The 24,813-nt window shown below is 37.8% G+C and overlaps 1 protein-coding gene across 2 annotated transcripts in view; it reads right to left on the bottom strand.

Moving 5' to 3' along the window:
* LOC124588712 (extracellular sulfatase SULF-1 homolog) overlaps positions 1-24,813 on the bottom strand; it is a 792,368-nt gene that overhangs the window by 48,198 nt on the left and 719,357 nt on the right. For both annotated transcript variants that reach the window (XM_047131489.1, XM_047131490.1), the window contains exons 16-17: positions 13,888-14,523; positions 7,071-7,207 (exon numbers count right to left, since the gene is read on the bottom strand). In XM_047131489.1, the coding sequence (XP_046987445.1) occupies positions 7,071-7,207; positions 13,888-14,523 (773 nt within the window). The remainder of the gene's footprint in view (positions 1-7,070; positions 7,208-13,887; positions 14,524-24,813) is intronic.

Raw genomic sequence — 24,813 nt, 5'->3', positions numbered from 1 at the left:
TGGGCTCAGTCTTTTGGCGGCAGCAGGAGTGGGTGCTGGTTTGTGGTGGGCCATAAAGATTGACAGTTGCTTGTGGTGGATGTCAGTTGGGAGCAGCTGACCCATCATTCCAATCGCCTGTTGCACCTTCATTGCTACCATCTCCAAGCCAGCTGGGTGATGGCGTTGGATATCGTGGTGGTGCAATGAGAGGCTCCCAATTGCAGTAGTGTGCTTCCCCACTGGTACCATTATCAGCCCCTCTGCCATCCTACCTCTGACCATGAATACAATGCCAGTGGGGCTCACTTCATTGCTGCTGACTGAAGAGCCTGTAAATGCACTCATTTCCCTGCTTCCCAGTGATGTGGTCCTCGCCCCCACCGGTTGGCAGACCAACTGTTACACCAGCATCCTCAATCTGCTGCTTCTCCAGTGGAGCAGGCTGCATCAGTGCTGTCTCCTTCAGTGGTCAATCTGCTGCCAGGGAATCTTGCACCCTCTCTGGTTTTGCAATGAAGATCACAGCACAAAGGGGGCCATTTTCAGTTCTCCTGGCCTTTTCAGAGAGGAGGGATTTAATATCCCCATGAGCAGACGTCGAGACAGAGGCAGTGGAGCTGGCATGGGTATCGCAGTGGGATAAGACTCAAAGCTGCCTTGGGAGGTGGGGGAATGGGTCTCCTGCAAAGCATGGCATGGTTAGAGCCGCTGACCCATGTGTTTACCTGCTGGTGGCAGTGGGCCAGGCCAGGCACTTCTAGCACTGACTTCAATGCCCACAGACCTAACCTTAGCTTCACACAGTGCTGTGCTCTGTGCACTCGATTGTCATTTGCTTGCACTGGCCATGTGTTGTGTTTCCCTTCATGTTTGTTCACTAGTTGGTATTCAGACTCTCTGTTCCTCCATAGACTAACTCGCATGTCAAGATTTGTTTCGTCTTCTGGTGTTCAACTTCCCAGCTTGTAATTGAGCCACTGTCAGTTAGCATCATCAGTACATTCGTGCCAACAGTTATGAATCCATGGTGTTGTCACTCATGCCAATACTAAAGAGATATATTACACAGAATTTACAGTAATACAGGTATGCACAGGGATGCTCGAATAATTGCATTTGATATATGTTCAATACATTTTGACAGTGAATTACAATAGGAAAATATATTTTAAAATTGTGATACGCAGTTTGTTATTGATATACTAAAAATTTATAAATTGGTTAAAATGGTTGTGTTCTCTTACAAATCGAATTCACTATTTCACCTGATAAGAGAGTCCAACTTGATTTACAGTCACTGAGAAATCTTTGTCAATGCCAGAATCTGAATAAATGTTAAAGTTACTGTTTATGAGCACTATGAGGATTGCCTCATCTGTATATTTTATTTTTCAGTTCATTTGTTGCTCACTTTTATTCCTTGAAATTTCACAACAATTGCCTTAAGAACCACAACCTGAACTGATTGCTGTATTGTAACACAAAAAGAGTATTCACCCAACAACTCCACTCCATTATGAGGAAGTAAATTGATTAAATGATGTTATCAACATTGTAAGAATGCATACAGTAATACACGTACATAACAGGAACCAAACCTTAAGCAGCAGTTCATTCACCAGTTGTGATACCAAGTTGGGAGACCAAGGTAAGCATCTACCTCAAAGTAATGAAAAAGCTGATGAAAGTCAATACATGGATAATGTATTCTTGGCAATAGTTTCTCTCTCTATTGGTGCTCAGTGAGCTGATACAGTGGTTATGACACTAGACTAGTTTTCGGAAGGAGCAGGATTCAAATCCCCATCTAGCTATCCATGTTTAGATTTCTGTGGGTTCCTTAAATTGATTACAGTGAACAATTAACAAATGTATTTATCTCAAATACATTATCTTAAATAGCATCTCTTCTTTATCCATTAATAAAAGTAAAAGTGAAGAAGCCTAAAAAATAGAATGGTCTTAATGTCCATTTTTCAAATTACAAGATGCTAATTAAATAAATTTGTTAATACACATGTTTATTTCCTTTTGCAGCATACCGTGTCAACTCTAAACATCTGGATGTAGTAAATGCCTGGTGACAGTTCAACATCACTAGTCCATCAGTACATGGCTCCCTATTTGGGCATAAACACTTGAAAATGGGCCTACCATTGGGAAACAGTCGTTGGTAACAGTAATAAAAGACAATCACAGCACTGGTGGCCAGTTCAACATGCAAATTTTTTTTTATTTTTTTTTTTACCATGTGCATTAGAGGAGATAATGAAAATAGAATGTAATGTAACAACCTTAGATTTACTATAAGAATAGTACATGGTTTTTCTGTATGTCTTGAGTATTTCATTATATATTTCACATTTATTTTTCATTATTTAATATTATTTGGAGTAAATGCAGATTATCTGAATACTGATGCTAAACAGACAATGTCCTTAACAAAATTATGAATCTCAGTAATTTGGAATTATATACTTATGAGTTTATATTCAATTAAAACAAAATAGTGAAATTTAAAAGAATAATAAGAATAGTTGCTACTCATCACATAGCAGAGATGCTGAGTCACAGATAGGCACAAAAAGAAAGGACTGTCACAAAATAAGGTCTTTGTCAAAAATAGATATCTATCTCTCTCTCTCTCTCTCTCTCTCTCTCTCTCTCACACACACACACACACACACACACACACACACACACACACACACACACAAAGAAAAGCATGCGTGCATGCATGCACCCTCAAACACAGTTCACACAGTCGTGACCACTGTTCCGACATGACGACAATCCAGAACGGAAGAGCAGAGAGGACCGTGAGACGACGTCAGCAAATAGGGCACTGACAAACCCCTCTCTAGGATGAACCAAGACAGAAGCAGCCTCTACATGAAGAGATTTTAAGCACTGCACCCTCTAGCCACAGCGGAGTGGAAGACCAGCCATCATACAAATGCTACAGCCATGACTTATGAACTGTATTGTTTTGCTTGCATTGAAATTGTATATACCAAAGGACATTGATTATTTGCATGTCACCATTTGTTTGCAACACACATTTGTGAACACAAAGTTAAGTATTGTCAATTTAACTTAATTTGCTTGAATTGTTGTCTAGCGATCTGAGAAAACAGCTTTCTGGGCACCCTATACTAGATGAGTGGGCAGAATACAAGAACTACAGTCTCTGGCAGCTGAAGCCACACTACAAACAGCAGCGCAGCATCGTTCGTAGTCTGGCGTCAGCTGCTAGAGACTGTGGTCATGTGTGTGTGTGTCTATTATTTGTCTATTATTGACAAAGGCCTCATTGGCCAATAGCTTATTTTGTGACAGTCTTTATGTTGTGCCTATCTGTGACTTAGCATCTCTGCTATATGGTGAGTAGCAGCAATCCTTTTCATAATATTTTTACATTCCATTCAATATTTTCCATTGTTTGAGAATAATAACTCGATTATGTAACCCGTTTTTTTTTTATGAAATTATAGTTTAGAAAGATAGTTTACACAATAATGTGTAACATAATGCAGCTACTAAGCAAATCGAATGAAAAAATTTAGTCATAAAATCCATAAAAGTTAGTAACCAAAATAATTAGGTAACTTATCAGAAATTTGCTAATTTTAGAAGCAATTATTTAAAATTCACATTTTATGAAATTTTGTATAAAAGACCAATTGTGTAAGAGAACAAACATTATTGTCACACTTAAGCATTTGTGAATATGTAAGTTTTCATTATAACTATACAAGAGTATCAATGCTGCCAATGAGTTTATCATCATGAATTACTACATTTTTATACAAGGATCATTCTACAAGTCATGGCAAATATGGTATATCTTTTGATAATGCAACAACATGAGAATTCCATGATGTGCATTGAACTGGTATGGCAGTGTGTATCTGAATGCCAACATAGAATAGGGTACGTGAGGCCTTGGTAAAGGTGGAAATGTAACACACACATTGGAACTCTGTGTAAATTTATTGTGCTAGAGTACAAATGAAACAAAAATGAATCAGAATCAATCACTGTGCTTCAAAATAGTCCCCCAGTGTATACACACAGCATTGCCAATGATGGAGAAGGCACTGAATGCCACTCGCGTTGCCATCCATGTGTGCCACCTGTTGCTGATATGCTATATGAGGACATTCGCCATGTTGCAAATCACCTCCCACACAATGGTTTCCTCAGTTGTGGAATGAGATTGCATGAACTGCGGTCTGCTGAGTTGGGTTGTGGGGGAGGATCCATCCTGTAACACGCCAACTTCACACTGAATGTTTCAGGTGCTGATACTAAGCCATTCTCACATGCAGAAGCAATCTGTTGGTTGATTTTGGTAATGTTTGCTGTGGGCTTTTGAATGTATGTACTGCAGTTAAGGAGATTGCCACATGTTCATGCGATATACCATAGTTGCCATGACTTATGGAATGACCCTCATATAAGGGTCAGTGCAAGACCAAGCAAGTGTTGTTTCTTAACAATTCAAGAAAGTCGTTAGCTGTTGTGAAAAATGTGCAAATAATTTATTGAGACCATTAAATTTGTATGAATATTTCTTGGAAGACTGAGCCAATACAAGATTTCATGAGCTCAAAATCAGACTTTCATTCTGTACTTTTGAAAATATGAACTGAACCTCCTGCAAACGCTAGAAAATGAACCAGTTTCATCAGATAAGTGTTATTTAAAAATTCAATATATGCCACGTCATAACAAAAGTGCTTAATATGATTACGTTAGTTAATCTGCATCACAGTTGCAGTTATATACGTGACTGTAGTCTGGAGGAGCTATATTAAAATGCACGTAATCACATTCTAATGACACTTGTGATTCCCACTGGTGTGAAAGTTGTAACCATTTCACGGGTCCAAGCAGCGAGAAAGCAGGCCCTCTAACATCACATATTCCATGAAAATAATGTTATAAAATTTCTTCCATTCCATTCCATCACCTCGACTGATACAGCAACCATTGTAAAATTTGAGGTAAAAATACTATTTTGGTTGTGGAGGTTTTTATTTCCAAATATCAGTGATGCATTTTATCTGTGGTAGGCACCATCAGCTTATAGAAACTGGTTGTGGTGCATGCTGTTCATAAAACGGGTACATGATGCGAATACATCAGCAAAATGTGATTGGGATGTCAAAAAGTTGAAAATCCTCAAAGACTGTCATCTGGTATCCTTACTTGTTTCTACGCATCAAGGATGCCAACAAGTTTGGAACAGGTGCACAGCAGAGCTTCATGGAGCAGGAGCACACAATGTATGAGTGGCCTTGCTGACAATGAGCCTCACACTGTTATTTTAGAAATTACGTACATTGTGATTTATAAGGGTATGTATGTTCTGTATGTGTATATGGTGCTGTGCAATGGTTAATGTAACCGACAAGCCTTCATCATCTTTCTGATTTTACTGTACAACTTGCACTCGAGTCCCAATTACCATACTTTTCAACATTCTATGTTTGTCAGCAGCACATACATGTTGTGCTCCTGCTCCATAAAGCTCTGCTGTGCAGCTGTTCCTAACTTGTACGGTGTCCTTTATGCATGGCAATGAGTAAGGAACCCAGCAGACAGGCACTGGGAAGTTCCAACTTTTTGAAATTGCAAATCACATTTCGTTGATGCATTTGCATCATGTAATCATTTTAGATGGCATGCACCATGACCAGTTTCTATAATGTGAAGGTGCCTACCACTGAAATTTGAAAATAAAAACATCTGCTACTAAGACTGCATTTTTATCTCAAAAATGTTTGTTTTCAACATTAATTACGAAAATTTGATTTAATTTTTCCCTCGCAAGTGTCAGTTTAACATAGATGATACCCAAATAAGTGTGAATAGAGATAAATCTTATTAATTAGATCACATAAGCGGCAATGTTTGCATGAAGACATGCTTGCAAGATTAAATGTAACTACAATTTAAACTGCTGAAATGATCAGAATATAAATATGCAGTTGTACCCACATGGATATGTACTCACATCTCTGAAAAGGAACAACAATATACATTTCGTTTTCTGTTTCAGTCACTGAGATGCCTGTTGACAAAATTATGACTTTTGCCTATATTTTTATTCACTGACATGAAGTGCTTGCAACTATACCGAAACATTTGTAACACTACACTGATTACATTATATTCCACTTAAATGCACACTTTATGTCAATAACTACCAAGCAATTAATCAAAATCTGCAAATTTTTCTATATCACCAATGCCATCATTGAATCAAGACATAGCCTATATTTAACATAGATTTCAAACAACAGTTAAGTGGCTTAGTAAATAACTTGTAACACAGAGAGAAACGGAGAACTGTACAAATTATTTACTTGTGTGTGTGTGTGTGTGTGTGTGTGTGTGTGTGTGTGTGTGGGGGGGGAGGGGGGGGGGGGGGAAGCAAAAAATATACATGTGCAAAATGATAAACTCATTCAAGGACATATGTTAGAAAGAGAGACTGAAGAACATAGTAAACATGACAAAATATGACGACAGTTATAAATCAATGGAACTGTGGACAGTGTGTAGCAAAACCAAAATGAAGTCATACCTATAATAGCAAAATATCCTATCCTAGAAACAAAAAAATGCAGTAAATAATGTCAAATTATCACCACAACAGGAAAAGAACTATTGTAATCAATGTTTATGTTGCTATATTCTTAAAAGGCAGGTGGATCAAACTGACAAGTTGTACATATCAAACATAAAAAACTTTGTGCTTTTGCAGCTAATTAGCTTACACTGACTATCACTGTTTCACATTAGGTTTCTCAAATCTGATGACCTCTTAAGGTTTTCTGGGAACCTAGAAGTGATCAACATGTTTCTATAACTTATTGCACTATGCATGCTCCTGTTCGTAAAAACCATCATAAAAACCAATATAAACAATATGATTCCTGTTTACCAGACATTGCAGTCAATAGTTCCACTTGCTTGATGTATTGCTACCACAGTGAGTATAAAAGTAAGAAGGGGTGTCACAACTCTGTCTATTAAGAGTATGGCATAACTTTCATTGAACTAAACGTCATGCTTACCCTTCGGGTTCACAGAAACATTTGTGCTTTTCCTTGTTATGTGTCATAACATATGTTGGTCTACCACTGAATACTTGATGTCTTGACTGGGAAGGGTGAGAAATTGGGGTATTACTACGTCCAGCACTTGCTGTACTCTGAAAATACAGAAGACAAAATTGATACAATAATGGAACACTGCAGATGGAATGTATATAATTCAACTCAGTTCAGTTCACTCTCTCTATTCACCCACTAACAATATACATCATATGGATGTAGTCAGTTCACAGCCAAGGCCAGTTACAGTAAAATTACTTATATTTAAGTTGTTTACTAACTTCCATTTAAATACAATCATCTAACAGCAGTACATGTAAACAATTTTACTTTTACACATTCATGTACTCTTCAATGTTATAAAAGTTGCATTTTATTAAAATTTGTTTTATCTCAACTTTGAATTTATGAAATTCTTTTTGTTTTATTTATTGTAGTGGGAAATGCATTAAAGAGTGTTTTGGATTGACAACGTACACCTTTTTGGTAATGGACTTTTTTGTGAGTGTCTGTGAAAACCATCTCTGGGTCTTGTAGTTATGATCTGCTGATTGTTCAATGTTGACAATTCCTGTTGGATTTTCAGAAAGCACACACATTCATGAATGTATAAGCTCAGAAGTATCATTATTTTTAATTCTTTCAATATTTCCCTGCTTGGCTCTCTACAGGGAACTCCTTTCAATATTCTATCCCATCTCAAGTGCTCATCCACCCATATGCATAGAGATTTTGTGTATGGAGCTTGTGTTAACAGCATAGTTCCCTAACTCAGCTTTCATGTTACTTCTAGTTTTACCTCTAATATTACTGATATTCATAAATAGTGTTTTTCGTTATTTATAACCAAAGCATTATCCCTAAACCATTTTTCTCCTCATTTATAGTCTTAGAGGAAAGACAACCATTCATCGTTTAGAAGAAGTGCCATGCAATGGATAGTGGCATAACCATACTGTTAGTGAAGCTATATTATTCACCGAACACTCATCATCAGAATGTGAAAATCATGGCTGTGTGTATGTTGTGTTGTATTACTTGATGTTAATACTATTACTTAACAGTTAATGGTTGTTCAGATTTTAGTCTATCAACACCAAAATGCGTAGCTCTTACAGAAATGCGTAAAGTGGAGATCAACTATAAAAATGATAATACCAGTCTCAGTGACATTAATCATCATTCATTATGTTGCAACTAAGAGATGAGTAAGTGGACAACAATTGATATTGTAGTAATCCAGTTTGTTTTCTTTTACAAACAGTATAGAGCAATTAGTGATTTATTAAGGAGACACTCCAAACGAAGAGAAGGATAAATAAAATAACTGTTTTTATTTAATTTGAACTTTTGGTTCACTAGTAGCTTGTCAGAGAGTGATAAATAAAAATAATCATGAAGAAATATCCCAAGACATGAGGCAAAAGAAACGTGGATGGAACTAGAACAGCATAAGGAAAAAGTAACCTGGAAAACTATTATAATCAACAAATGTGTCAATCTAAATGTGGGAGAGAAGGCAAAGAAAGCTGAATGTGATGCTGACAGTAAAGTAGCAATTCATATTAAAGCCCTACTGGAAAATCCTGGATGAAGTACAAGAAATTACATGATTGAAGATAATGACTCACCATTTAACAGAGGCACTTAATTATGGATAAGCAAAAACTTGAAGATAACAGCTTGACTTTTAAATTTTCATTCTTCTTCAGTTCATGCATAGCTACATAGTCCCAGCATGCTCAAACCCTCTATTATTCAGTAAGTTGTTGACATTTATTTATTCATTCATGATAAATCTGGATATGACAGTGGTAGGTGAGTGTCAGAGCAGATGCCACATGTGGTATTTTTTTAGAGGTAAGAGTTTTGTTTCACAAAAGGAGACTCCTCAGAGAGACAGTTGAATGGAGGGGGGAAGGAATGATATCACAAACAATATACATGTTAGGTATGTTAAAATAACTGTTGCGTACTTGATAACAGCTTAGTGACATCTAAGGGAGCAGGTAGGACAGTGACTGGCTTATTGCATAAACTAAAGCCTATAACCGTGGACAGCATTTGTGCTGATGCTAATAAATAACGTGGATATTTTCACAAGTTCCTCTCGACTCCTGGCATCAGAAAAATGACTGTAAAACAAAAAAATGAAACACAATGAAGGAATTATCTGACTGGGATGGAAATCAGTAGATGTGATGTACATCTAAGGACAAGCAAATTATTATGATTTCAGAAAAATTGGATGATTTATTCTAGAGAAAGAGCTTCACAAATTAAGCAAGTTAGTAATGTGTTGGTCAACCTCTGGTCTTTATGATTAGATTAGATTAGATTAATACTTGTTCCATAGATCATGAATACGACACTTCGTAATGATGTGGAATGTGTCAGGTTAATAAAAGATGTCTGTACAAGATATTACATTACACAAAATATTGCATGACACTAATCTTTAAGTTAGGTTTTTTTTCCCTCCCTTAATTTATATCTAAAAATTCAGCCAATGAGTAGAAGAAGTTGTCATCTAGAAATTCTTTTAATTTATTTTTAAATGTTGGTTGACTATCTGTCAGGCTTTTGATGCTGTTTGGTAGGTGACCAAAGACTTTTGTGGCAGCATAATTTACCCCTTTCTGTGCCAAAGTCAGATTTAACCCTGCATAGTGAAGATCATCCTTTCTCCTGGTGTTATAGCTATGGACACTGCTATTACTTTTGAACTGGGTTGGATTATTAACAACAAATTTCATAAGTGAATATATATACTGTGAGGATCCCTAGATCCTTAAATAGATGTCTGCAGGATGACTGTGGGTGGGCTCCAGCAATTATTCTGATTACACGTTTTTGAGCAATGAATACTTTTCTACTCAACGATGAATTACCCCAGAATATGATGCCATACGAAAGCAGTGAATGAAGGTACGCATAGTAAGCTAATTTACTGAGATTCTTATCACCAAAATTTGCAATAACCCTAATAGCATACGTAGCTGAGCTCAGACGTTTCAGCAGACCATCAATGTGTTGCTTCCAGTTTAACCTCTCATCGATGGACACACCTAAAAATGTTGAAAATTCTACCTTAGCTACAGACTTCTGTTCAAAGTCTATATTTATTACTGGAGTTGTGCCATTTACTGTACGGAACTGTATATACTGTGTTTTATCAAAATTTAAAGAGAGTCCGTTTGCTGAGAACCACTTAATAATTTTGTGAAAAACATCATTTACAATTACATCCCTTAGTTCTTGGTTTTTGGATGTTATTACTATACTTGTATCATCAGCAAAAAGAACTAACTATGCATCTTCATCAATGTGGAATGGTAAGTCATTAATGTATATCAAGAACAGTAAAGGACCTAAGACCGAACCCTGTGGGACCCCGTACTTGATAGCCCCCCAGTCTGAGGAATCAGCTGTTGTTTTAACATTACATGAACCACTTATTTCAACTTTCTGCATTCTTCCAGTTAAGTATGAATTAAACCATTTGTGCACTCCCCCCTCAAACCATAATGATTTAGCTTATCTAAAAGAATTCCATGATTTACACAATCAAAGGCCTTTGAGAGATCACAAAAAAATACCAATGGGTGATGTCCAGTTATTCAGAGCATTTAATATTTGATCAGTGAAAGCGTATATAGCATTTTCTGTAGAAAAGCCTTTCTGAAAACCAAACTGACATTTTGTTAGTACTTTATTTTTACAAATATGGGAGGCTACTCTTGAATACATTACTTTCTCAAAAATTTTTGATAGAGCTGTCAGAAGAGAGATTGGGCGATAGTTGTTGACATCCAACGTATCTCCCTTTTTATGCAATGGTTTTACAATGGCATATTTCAGTCTATCAGGGAAAACACCCTGCTCCAAAGAGCTATTACATATGTGGCTGAGAATCCTACTTATCTGTGGGGAACAATCTTTAAGTACCTTGCTGGAAATGCCATCAATTCCGTAAGAACTTTTACTTTTCAGTGAGTTTATTATTTTACTGATTTCAGAGGGAGAGGTTGGTGGAAATACAGTTGTTTCAAACTGCACAGGTATGGCCTCTTCTATTAGAAGCCTTGCCTCTTCTAGTGAAGATCTAGATCCTATTTTCTCCACAACATTTAAAAAATGATTATTGAAAATATTTTCAATTTCTGATTGTTTGTTAGTACACTTGTCATTCAGTTTTATGGCACTAAAGTCTCCCTGTGCTCTTGGTTGCCCTGTTTACCTTTCAATAATATTCCAAATTGCTTTAATTTTATTATCAGAGTTACTGATCTCAGACATGATACACATTCTTCTGGACTTTTTAATAACTTTTCTTAGTACTCCACAATAGTTTTTATAATATTGAACAATTTTGGGGTCAGTACTCCCTCTTGCTGTTAGATACAGTTCTCTTTTACGGTTGCAAGATATTCTTATTCCTTTAGTTAGCCAAGGTTTTTTATATGTTTTCTCAGAATTGTGCTTAATTATTTTCTTGGGAAAACAATTTTCAAATACCCTTAAAAATGTATCGTGAAATAAGTCATATTTCAAGTTTGCATTGGGTTCCATATACACTTCATCCCAGTCTAGCTGCTTTAGGCTTTCCCTAAAGTTTGCAATATTTATATTGTTAATTGAACGCTTTGAAATTCTGATTTGATATACTGCATGGAGCTATGTCATGTACTGTAACTAGCTGTGCACCATGATCTGAAAGACCATTCTCAACAGGATAAGCATTTATGTCCTTAAACTTATCTTGGTCTATAAAAAAGTTATTTCGCTTGACACTGATCGATAGAGTTGCTGGATGTCCTCCTGAGGGATATTGTTCCAAATTCTTTCCCATTGGCACATTTGCTCATCAAAATTCTGAGCTGTTGGAAGGACCTGCCCATAATGCTGCAAATTTTTTCAGTTGGCAAGAAATCCAGTGACCTTGCTGGCCAAGGTAAGGTTTGGCAAGCATGAAGACAAACATGTGTAGGAGGACATTATCTTGCTGAAATGTAATCCCAGGATGGCTTTTCATGAATGGCAACAAAACAAGGCTTAGAATATTGTCAGTGTACCTGTGATGTAAGGGTACCACAGCTGCCAGCCAAAGACGTCCTGCTATAAAAAGAGATGGCACCCCAAACCATCACTTATAGCTGCTGGGCTGCATGGCGAGCAACAGTCAGGTCAGTAACCTTCCATTCCACTGTAATGGGTGTCTCCAGACATGTCTTTGGCCTGGAATCTTGTTGAGTGGACTAGAATTGTATTCAGTGATGAGTCCTGCTTCGAACTGAACCCCTATGACCAGCGAAGACATATCTGGAGATGCCACAGACAGCAGTGGGATACCAACCTGATTATCACCTGACATCCGGGAGTGATGGCCTGGGGTGCCATTTTTCAAAGCAGAACCCTTTGGTTGTCATCCATGGCACCCTTACAGCACAGCAGTTTGTCAACGATATTCTATGGCCGTTCCGTTCCCTCCATGGCAATCCATCCTGGGCTTAACATTTTAACAAGATAATGCCTGCCTGCACATGGTGAGACTTTCTACTGATAGTTTTCATGCTTGTCAAACCCTACCTTGGCCAGCAATTTCGCTGCATGTCTCCCCAGTTGAGAACATTTGGAGCATTATGGGCAGGGCCCTCCGATAGTTGGGAGGTTTGACAAGCTAACACACCAATTGGACAGAATTTGGAATGACATATCTCAGGACGTCCAACAACTCTATCAATCAATGCTATTGCATAAGGGCCAGAGATGGATCAACACATTACTGTTTTTCTCAATTTGTGAAGCTCTTTTTCTTGAATAAATGATCCAGTTTTTCTTAAATTGTAGTCATTCGTTTGTCTGTACTTGTACATCACATCTACCGATTTACATTCCAGTCAGGTAATTCCTTCATGGTGCATCATCTGCTATTTTTTAAATAACTTTTATTCCCCCCCCCCCCCCCCCCCCCCCTCCTCCCCTCTCCCCCTTAGAGTTTATTTAGCTATCTAATGTATGCAAAGACCAAAAAACTTTTTAAGTAACTTGTAGATAACAGTGCTTTCAAAAGTTATGAAACATGATAGTCTATTAAAGAAGTCTTGTTGAACATACAACAGTTGGTATAGAAAAAATATTGACAGTTTCAGTAATTTGTCGACATGCAGTAATAACATTGTAAATTATCCTTTTGCTCCTTTGCGTATCAGATTTAAACTAATGAGACTTTCATTCAGACGTAGGGAACTCAGTTTAGGATGCATAAGTAATACATTCAGAAAGAAACTAATTTCTCATAATGCCCAATTTATTACATTATTGCAGAAGTTAGCAATTTTGTGAGACAAGCTATGGGCAGAAGTTAGCAATTTTGTGAGACAAGCTATGGGCAGAATTGTGAGTTGGCAGTATAGAAACTGAGATACATTATTTTCTGACCCTCATCCCATTTTTTCCAAAACAATTTATTACAGTGCGAATTAACTACTGTGATATGCAAAACTGCTGTGACATTTTAGTCTTCATTTAGCCTCTCATAGCTTAAACGCAGCAGAATGTATTAAAACAAATTTTCTGATCAGCTCGTAACAGGGGAGTATGTAACGATAGTTAAAGCTAGATTAATAATTCTGTAATTCATGTACTATGGCAGAAATTACTTATCCATTAAGAATATTAAAAACTATAAAGTGCTTCAGTTATGTTCTTTGTGTTTTAAAGTATCTCAATTATATTTCTGTAATTACAGAGAATGACACTGAATCAATAAACTTACCTTTGTTGTGCTTACATTCTTTCCAGTGGAATTATTAACCACAGTGTCAGTCTTATAAGGGTTATCAACTTTTGTAGGTGATGGAATTTCAGCTTCTGGTAAAGCTGGTATTGACCTGTTTTCAACATCTCTGTGCGATGACAGGTCAAATGCAAACTGAGATATAGTATTAAATTTCTCAGATGTAAAATTTAACTCTGCTGATTCATGACTGTGAGTCGTGAGTGTGTTGGGTGATATGCCTGGAGAATTTTCATTTTCTTTAACATTCTCATCGAATAAATTTTCATCAAATGGTGATTCACCAGGAGACTCACTTTCTGAACCACTCTCAGACTCTATGTTATGTTCTGCAGGTGATTTTAGAGTAGAGGCCTCTGTTACTGGCTTCTGTTTTTTCTTGCCTCGTCCATGGTGATGTTTGTGCCTTGCTGCAGGTTTACTGTTGTTGTTTTCTTTCTTTACACTTGCACCTTCCCCGTATTGAATATGAATGGCTGGCAATCCATAATCATTATCATCCTTCTCTGTGGTAGTATCCTCTTTGGTCTGAGTCTCACTGTCATCCTCATCCTCATTACTGACATCATACGAAGGCTGTGGTGGTCGTTTTTCTCGCAAGTGGCGCCTAATATCCTAAAAAATAAATTGAGTTACTAAATTGTAATACATAATGCATCCAAGAAGTTCAAGTAAACAGGATTTTCAGTGTAAAGCACTGACCACATCTTGGTTATTTTTATAACACAAATAAAATATTATGGTTTCAGTAAAATCAAATAATGAAATCTAAATATGTGAAATACCTATTATTTAGAACAATTGTGTAAAGAGAGGACAGAAATTTACACTATAGAACTAAATCCTTCTGATATGGAGCAACAGAATCGATTCCACCTAATTATTTGCTTTTGAAGAAATTACCCTTCTGCTGAAATAGACCCATGTTGCAACAGGCTGAACTGTCAACTTATTTTTCTGTTTTCCAGTCATAGTGCTACATTTTGAAAGGAAAGACTGTAATCTAGCAACAATACATCAGGAAAAATTAAAATATCTGAGGACTTTTAACTGAAGGAGATGATGATGATGATGATGATGATGATGATGGCTGTGGTTTTAGAATGCTGAACTACTGAGTTATCAGCACTCTTCTATAAGACACCGATTAAAGAAGGTCAAAAAATGCAGTAACACAAAACACAGATAAAAATAATGAAGGATAATTGTCGACACAACCCATTATAAAGTAACAGGACAAATAAACTTGAAAGTGGCACAGATTACCATTGCCAAATGACCATTTAATAGCAATGGGTGACAAAGCCATGCACCCAAATCTCTCTCCCAGTGTTTTGGGAAGGAGCACAGACAACACACAAAACCTCTACCACATTCACCTCACTGCCATTGAGGATAGTAGATGGGCCATGTGGAAGATACAGAGCAGTATGCAGGACAGAAGATAAAACACACTCAAATAAAATATGGTTTCACACACTGATAAGTCCATTTGGCATAGGTTAAAAATGGCATAGATTACTGTGACAATGCCCCATTCTTAGCTACGTAAGGCCTACTTTTTCTGCTTGCCATGGCTGAAAGGAGGTAAGCCATGGTCACATTGTAGATTTCCCAAACAACAACTTATTTATTACTCCTCACTTCCAGTCACTGAGGCTCCCTTAAACACATGGCATCCCTTGTTACATATTTAGAAAGTACTTGCAGGATAAAACAACAAGCTGGTCGGTGAGAGCAAGCCTCCTTTGTGGCCACACCAGCAAGTTCATTTTCCCTAATTCCTAAGTGCCTGGCACACAGCAGATAATTATGTCCTTCTCCTAGTACATCCTATCTGTTGGATACAACTGTCCAAATTTTATGTAAAGAAGGCACTTGCAGACTCAGAGCAGATGAGAAATTTCTTGCTACAATATCATCTCTTATGCTCCAGTGCCATCAAGATAGAAAAAATTCTGCATGGTAGACAGAAAGTTGCTCTGGGAGCTGTTTCTTGAAGTAAAATTTGGAAAATGTAACTGAGCATCAGATAATGCACCCCCACTTAGATCCATCAGTGTAAAAACTGATTCAAAGAAAAAAATTATTTTGAAGGTCCATTTATCACCACTAAATGAGGGCTACTTGCAGTAAATTGCTATTGTGCTCTGCATTTTATTGTACATTTATGACCTTGCATCAAATTAGGATTTGGTAGCTTTGACAACTAAATTATATTACTTAATGTAGATACCAAACACATAAAAATGGGATATACAAAAGAGATAATAATATTTGATTATTATGCAAAAACAGTCCCGTTAAATTAGCAGAACCATCCAAAGAAAACTCAACCTTTTTTGCCTCTCTATTAAGTGTACATATACTGCAACTGTATCTGAATGAAGAAGTCTGCAGGGAGTGTCTGTGAGATGTAAGGATCCAGGTCTTTCATATAGAGGGACCCAATGTTTGACACCAAGTGCGATCAATATTTTTTTCTGTAGAGGAAAGGAAGGAAGATCAAGTATTAAAACCCACTGACACCCACCAACAAAGAAAGCACTAGAAATGGAACACAAGTGTGAAATGGATAAGGATGAGGAAAGAAATCAGCAGTATCTTTTTCAGAGAAAGCATTGTGGCATTAATCTTAACTGTTTAAGTGAAACCATAGAAAACCTAAATTTGGAACGCAGACAGCGATCTGAACCCCATTATACCAAATTGCAAGTCCAGTTCCTTAACTACTATTAATAGTAGTCTCTGTTATACAACATGAAGCACATTTGTTCATGGCGTGCTGTTCCTTTTTCACAGCATGTTTTGGCTAGAAATCAATGTGGGTCATATGTGGTAACAGGCACAGTAAAATTGACTGCAACATTGAAACTTAATAGCCAGTAACTGTTGTACGCAAATGATTATCATTACCAGTAGCTGTACTTATGCAAAGAAAATTTTTACTAGAGTCCAACAGTGTTTCCATTCACAAATTATTTTGTGCTGTAATCAGATTATTTACACATTATAAGACAGTCTTACATTTATTCAAAGTTCTCTGTGCTGTGCACTTAGCACTACACAGCAAAATCAGCAGAGGGCAAGCAGACACTGTCAGGCCAGGAGACTCAAAGTTAAAAGCAGTCGCTTCTCAGATACTGGAATAATTTTTGCTTCAACTATGGATACTCCACATTATCACATCCATCTGCCACTAGTGATGTCAGTCACCACAGAGACCACTGATAACTGTAAATACTTTTCTCTTCCACACAGTAGAGCACAGATGGAAATCATTCTGCCAGTGGCAGACAAATGGAGATGCACAACATACACTTGTCCAGCTTGTGTAGTTTCAGTTATCAGTTGCTGCCATAATAGCACACCATTAGTTATGAGTGGTCACCAGGCAGTTAAATGCTGAATGTCCATGGAAATTCTGCAGTTAAATGCTGAATGTCCCAGAACTTCAGATTCAAAGAATGAAGTTAGTAACTGTCATAGACAGTAGTTCATACAGAACTCTATAGTTTAGATGGTTCCTTTCAATTTGTTAGATTAGTTAGCATATAGGACTTGGACTCCAATGCCAAACATGTAGCAGCAATCAAAGGTGAGTATTCTGTGTACACTGTTTAAACAAATGTGTATTAATCTGTTGCCTATAGTAACTGATTTAAAGATGACCCCCAGTGAGCACATGTGTTGCAAGCATATGAGCCATGTACAGCAATGATTATTCTGTGGTGGTGGTGGTGGGGGGGGGGGGGGGGGGGGGGGGAGGGTTGCCTTCCTGTTACTTTGGACGTTGGGCACTAGATTTGCTTCAGTGAATACAACACACTGCCTACCCTTGCCATGACTAAAGGTGGCTCATTCTCATCCGGGGGTGTGAATGACCTGCTCTTCCTTTTTAACTTTCCCCAGTCTACTCATCTCTCCTTGCCCAGAAATGAACTATTAATTCCAAAAGTTACGTGTCACATTTACTTTTGCATGTGTACCGCACATTTCATCTCCTGTAGGTAAAAACTGACCAGAAATTCTGTTTCAAATTTATTTTCTTGATTGAATTTGTCTTGGATGCAATTTATTCAAAAGATTATGACATGATTGGATTATAATACAATTTTAAGTGTCACAAAACAAAGCAAAGCCAATACAGTTGCCTGATGATCTTCAGCTCATCAAATAACTACGAGGGTTGAAATTTAAATAGTGGCAACTATTTATTCACAACCGATACAAAAGAGTTACATGTTTGCACCTGTTACTGTCCTTCAAAGTAGGCACCAGCATTGTGTAGAACCCGTTGTCAGCGATGTGGAAGGTGTAGTATACCATTAGCAGAGCCTATTCTGTTGATGGTGCAGATGGAGTGGTCTACTCCCTCTCAAATCTCTGGACAGTTCTGAAGCAAATGCCACGAAGTGGTTCCTTAATCTTTGGAATCAAATCAAAGTCACAAGGACTTAAGTCGTATTACTGTTCATTTTGGAGCATCACCTGTGACCAACTTTGCAAAAGAAGCAGCAACACTTTCTGGGCAACCCACCCATCATTTTGCACGACAATGCGTGGCACATACAGCACAAGCTGTGGCTGCTCTGTTCAGTTGATGGGACTGGGAAGTGGTGTACCATCCCTCATACTCCCTGGACTTCTGACTTTGACTTGTTTCTGAAGATGAACTTTGTGGCATTCGTTTCATAACTGTTACAGAGATATGACAGGCAGTAGACTGCTCCATTTACACCATCAACAGAACAAGCTCTGCTAACAGTGTATTATGCCTTCCACGTCACTGGCAGTGGGCTCTACACAATGCTGGTGACTACTTTGAAGGACAGTAACAAGTGCAAACGCTTTACTCTTTTGTATCCATTGTGAATAAATAGTTGCCACTATTTAAGTTCCAACCCTCATATATTTTTGTAGTGCGCTTTAAAGCAGGAGAAGCTTTGCATGTATTCTTACTGTTTTTGTTTTCATAAATGTGGTCTTTACGTGCAACAATTGAAACAGGATCAACAGATTAAGTTTCTTGCAGGATCACCTCAACAGACTATGAAATGAAATGAAAGAATTGAAATGGAATGAAATGATCCTATGGTATTATTGGCTGGCAGGCCCCATAAGGGATTATTTGGCCACCATATGTGTCTTTTTATTTGACATTCAGTGACTTAGATGTCAATGATGATGGAATGATGATGACGACAACATAACATCCATTTCAATTTGAGTGATTTTCTAATAATACTTTGTGATATTTTACATGTTATCTGACATATAGTGCCATATTTCACTATTTTGAAGGGCACTAGTGAAAATAATTACCATTCTAAGTACATTCCTAATAGCCTTGGTAATGCTGTTATTTGTTATGAGTCTGTTCATGATAGAATAGTTCCCATTAAGATGAGTACTTCTCTTTTTTTGCAGTATCAGAATTTTTCAGTTCTGTCTTCCACTGAAGCTTCATCGGGCATAGAAACTAATGAATTTTTAGAGCTGCTAGAACATATCATCAGAAAGATACCTAAAAAGGAAATATTAGTTGTGGAGGTGATTTTAGTGTGAAGATAGATGAAACTATAGACAACGAACACATGAGACCTGTGGTTGGCCTTTGTGACTTGTGTACTAAGAAGAAATGGGAGGAGCAGCTACAGGAATCTTGAATGATTAATAACTTTGCTGCCTGTACTACCCTTTTCCAACATCATCCACAGCATTGCTACAGGTGGATTTCTCCTGGTGATACTGTTAGAAATCTGACTAATTTTGTGTTGGTCAGCTGGCATTGGTATACTTTAGTCCTGGATTGCAAGATCTATCATGGTGCAGATTGTGGCAGTGGCCATCCTATGCTACTCCTGTAAATCCAGATAGAGCTGAAATTGATCAAAAGGACAAGAATAAGATAGGTTTGTATAACAGACAAAAATAGTCTCAAAGAGTTTGGAGAAAGAATGAGACCCTACCCCAGCAAGTAACAGAGGATGAAGTAGCCCCCCCAACATGGGACAGAGTGAAGGAATTAATCAGTTCTTCTCCACTCGAACAGATTACTAATATTCCTTTAATGAAGCCCTGGATTATGAAACTGATCTACCACTGATCAAAGAGAGGAAAGCACACTGAAGAAATGTGGCATACAAATTGGTCAGGTTGAAGAAGCATACAAAATACTTTGCCATGAAATACAGTGCAACTGCTGAGCTGACAAGACACAGAATCTCAGCAGTATTTTTGACATAACAGACCAGCATAAAAAGGTAAATCAAATGCCTGACCTCTTCAGGAAGGTAAAACAGTGTTACTTGAGAGTTCAAACCATGCATATGGGTGATAGAAGATATAAATGGCAATCTTATCAGTGACAAGAAAGAAATTATAACTGGTGGAATGGACAATGAAAAACCCTGCATTGCACAGGAAATAATATCAAGGAAGAAGACATTTGCACGAAATCAGACACAGAATCTGATATTCTATTCAGTGAAATTGAAAGTGCTATCAATCATTTGGAAAACAACAAAACCTGATGTACAGATGGTATTTCCAGAGAAATTCTGGCTGTGGTGTGAGAAGAAGGCAGACACGATTTACATTTAATATGTATTATGGTGCAGAAAGCTGGTTATGTCCTAAAGACTGGACTGCGTCTGTTCTAATTCCTCCGCACAAAAAGGATCAGTTAGAAACTGCTCCAGTTACCTGACTGTGCATTAATATCACATGATAGCAGAATCCTGTATGTAAATCCAGATAGAGCTGAATGCCTAAAGACATTCCTGAAATTTCAGATTTCTTCTGAACAAGGAGGTTATGTGACAGGTAAAGGAACTAGAAAGGAAATAATGAATTTGATGCAAATAACTGAAAAATGTCTTGAGTTCTGGTGTCCCTGCCTTCATTTGTTTCCTAAATTATAAAAAGGCCTTTGGCTCTGGGTCATATGGAACAAGTTGTGGCATGTGTTCAATGAGTTCGGGGTTCCAAGACACCCAGTGTTTTTTTTCTAAAAAAAAAAGTTTGAGGGTACTCCGACATTTGATTAATGCAGTGAAAATTACTTATAATTGAAGCATGGGATACCACCTGTCTGCTTTTAGCCATGTCATCAACATGTCAAACTAAAAAAAAAAAAAAAAAAAAAAAAAAAATTAATTAAAAAAGAAAAATACTGTAGCCCAAGGCTGTGCAATGTTCATGCCTTGTTTATTTCTTTCTACTCCAAAGCTTCCTACTACTTTGCAAATTCTGCAGCCAAATTTTTTGTTTGAAATGATCAACCAGTCATTTTTCTCGCAAAATGTGATTTATTGTTCCTGAGTCCAACATTCTGGATGATCATTTAATTTTCTGCCATGCACACATTCGGTCAATGCATTTTCACACATAGGTTCAGTGCTCAAGTTTACAGTTTCACTTTCGTCATCCTTTGATGTTGAACTTCCTGGCTTTTCACTTGCACACAAATTATTGACAGTTTTTTAGATGCAGGAGAACAAATAAAATAGTTTGTTAGTTTTCTGCTCATTTCTTACCTCCAACTTAACTTACAAGTTGCAATGAAAGACAGGACACACTGTAAAACTTCGCACAACCGACGGGAATGGAACAGCAAACACAAACGAATAAAGAATGACAAAACAAAGATGGCAATGAATCGCGAAGGATCATCGTAGCGGGACTGTAGAGACCTCATCGGTACCTCGGTGTTTGAGCATATACATATCCGTGTAGCACTACCATCGGCCCCACTATTAGCGGGTGAGGGCACTACATGCTTGTCGAACTGGCTGCCAGCGATTCAGTTGTCGAGAACGGTTGCCACAGCTTCGAAATGCTTGAAACAGTCAATGACATCGCTTTTCCCACAAAAAACTGCACTGGTATCATTTGTATTGCAATTACCGACACGAAAAAATGCAATAAAAAATTTACGTCCGTGAAATAAATCTTTGGCACTCTTCCAAGTTCTCAACATCGTAAAAATATTATTCTGTCGACAAAAAGTTTAGGGGTAGGCATCCCCCCAGCGTTCCCACAGAAAAACAGCACTGCAGACACCTAGTATCATTACTAAAAGGTGTTTATGACAGTCACACTGCAACCACAAATGTGGATGATGAATGCTCAGAGTGTGTGATATGACAAATGGAATCTGAAAGGATTGTCTGTTGTCATCTTAGTTCTATAATATCTATGCAGAGTATGTCATCTGGGGGTTACATTTTTACTGGGATGATGGAATTGTTATTTGGCAGCACGAAAATCAACAATCAGTGCTTTGCTGATGATATTCCTCTCATTGCAGAAAGTGAGGAAGAACTTAGCTATCTATTCTCCGGAGTGAATAAAATTAGTTTAAATTTCATTCTAGAGATAAATATGAAAAATACCAAAGTAATGGTTGTTAACTGACAACATGTAGATCAAATTTAACTTACAAGCTATTTAAAGGATTTGGAGGTAGTGAATGGCTTCGTATACCTAGGATCTCTTATCAATGACACAGGAAACTGTGATAAAGAAATAAAATGATAAATCATCCTTGGCCAAGCTTTAATGGTTAAAGACCTGGCAAAACTAAGCAATGTCCAAAACACTGAAGTTGTGACAGGTGGAATCATTGGTGTTCCCTCTTTTACTGTAGAGTTGCGAGATTTGGACCATGAAAGCTGGTGACAAGAGCCAAACTGATGCCTTCAAAATGTAATATGGAGGAAGATGTTATGCATACCATGCACAGAAAGAAGAACCAATGCTTCCTTTATAGAAGAACTTAGCTTCACAAGTAGTTTATATTCCCATGTCAGTCAAAGTTATTTTGAGTTCCTTGGGCATATTTTGAGAAGAGAGGGAGATAATTTAGGAATGGCCATCTTGCAAGGCAAAATTGAAGGCAGGACATGCGGAAGGTCATTAAGTTAGTGGGTGGATCAAATGAAGAAGATTGCTGGCCTACCTCTCCACGTTACATTGACATTGAGAAGAGCTGACGATCACTGCAGATGGAAATGTCCAGTAGAAGATTTAGGTACTTAACAAATTAATGAAGAAATGACATGACACTCAGCAATGGGTAAACAGACTCTTGTCAGTGATGATGATGTGGACCAATGATAGTATACCACACAGAGTGACGTATCTGCATAATCTTATTTTGAGTCCAGTCACATTATTCGTGACCTGTGTCTTTGTCAACAGAAGACAGTTTGTGATAGCACCACTGTTTTTGTGGGTAAAGGGAAGATGACAGTAGCAGAGCTGTGGTAATACTATGTCTCTCTTCTCTGAAGTGTTGCAGTAATGGCTTGAACAGTAGCAAGGGACTGGACTGAGACTTCAGTACACTTGTGGAAACTGGAAATCAGCATGTTGCAACACGAGTGCAGGTAAGACTTATAAACAGCAAGATACCTATTTCAACCCTAAATGTACCCAGGAATCATCTTACAGTGTCAGATGTCTGTGGCAGCATGGTGCTGTATATCTTCTGTGTACTGAGATGATGTATTTTTACCCTTCTGTGGGGTATAATCATAACTTACAAATTAAATCTATGCACTACATCAAGACACAAATCCAGACCCCTGCCTCTGTGCCACCAGCAACATTACCTACCCACGGCCCGTGCACCAGTTGAAAGTTCAAGCTCACCACTATTACCTCTGCATGTCTTTGAAATTAAACACAGGTCCTCCCTGCCATGTTTTTCACAGGTAATGTCCACAAGCTTTGTAGGAGAACCTCTGTTAAGTATGAAAGTCTTAACTTTGAGGCAATATTTGGTGATGTGTACTAAGATTGTTCCAAATGAAAGTGCACTTCCCACCAAAAATAAGTATGAGGGTTTTGATCCCATTTTCCAGCACAAGGTTTTTGCTCATTGTGTATATTTATCTTCTACAGATCTGAAATGTTTCACAGTTAGGATGTCAGTAAGGTGCTGTCCAATTTACTCACCCCATTTTTGATGTTATCATTGCATCTCACCACAAAGAAACATCTGATCGACACCTACATCAGTATGCATACTCTGCAAGTCACCATATGGTGCTTGACGGAGGGTACCTGTACTTTTACTAGTCATTGCCTTTGCTGCTCCACTCATAAAATAGAGAGAGGGCTGGGGGCTGACTCCCTATATGCCTCCATATGAACTCTAATCTCTGTGGTCCTCACACAAAACGTATGTTGGTGGCAGTTGAATTGTTCTACAGTCAGCTGCTAATGCCGGTTCTCTATATATTTTCTCAGTGCTATTCCTTGAAAAGAACATTGTCTTTCCTCCATGGATTCCCATCTGAGCTCCCAGAGCATCTCTGTAATCCTTGCATGCTGATCAAATCCATTGCTAACAAATCTAGGAGCCCGCCTCTGCACTGCTTCAATGTCTTTCTTTGATCTGACCTGGTGGGGGTACCAAACACTTCAGCAGTACTCAAGAATGGGTCACACTAATGTTCTACACGTGGTCTCCATTACAGATGAACCACACTTTCTTAAAATTCTTCCAATAAACTGAAGTCAACCATTCACTTTCCTGACTGCAATCCTTATATGCTCATTCCATTTCATTTCATTTTGCAGTGTTACACCTAGATACCAACGTGACTGTATCAAGCAGCACATTACTAAGGCTGCATTCGAATGTTAGGAGATTGTTTTTCTTACTCACTTGCATTAACTTACATCCTTATACATTTAGAGCTAGTTGCCATTCGTCACGCCGACAGAAATTTTGTCTAAGTCATCTTGTATCCTCATACGGTCACTCAATGACAACACCTTCCCTTACACTACAGCATCATCAGCAAACAGCCACAGATTGCTGCTCACCCTGTCTATCAGACCATTTATGTATATAGGGACTAATAGCAGTGCTATCACATTTCCCTGGTG

Source organism: Schistocerca americana, chromosome 2, assembly GCF_021461395.2.
Source record: "Schistocerca americana isolate TAMUIC-IGC-003095 chromosome 2, iqSchAmer2.1, whole genome shotgun sequence".
Taxonomy (NCBI): Eukaryota; Metazoa; Arthropoda; class Insecta; order Orthoptera; family Acrididae; genus Schistocerca; species Schistocerca americana.
The sequence above is the reverse complement of the archived record's forward strand: the minus strand, read 5'-3'. Positions and strand labels throughout refer to the sequence as shown.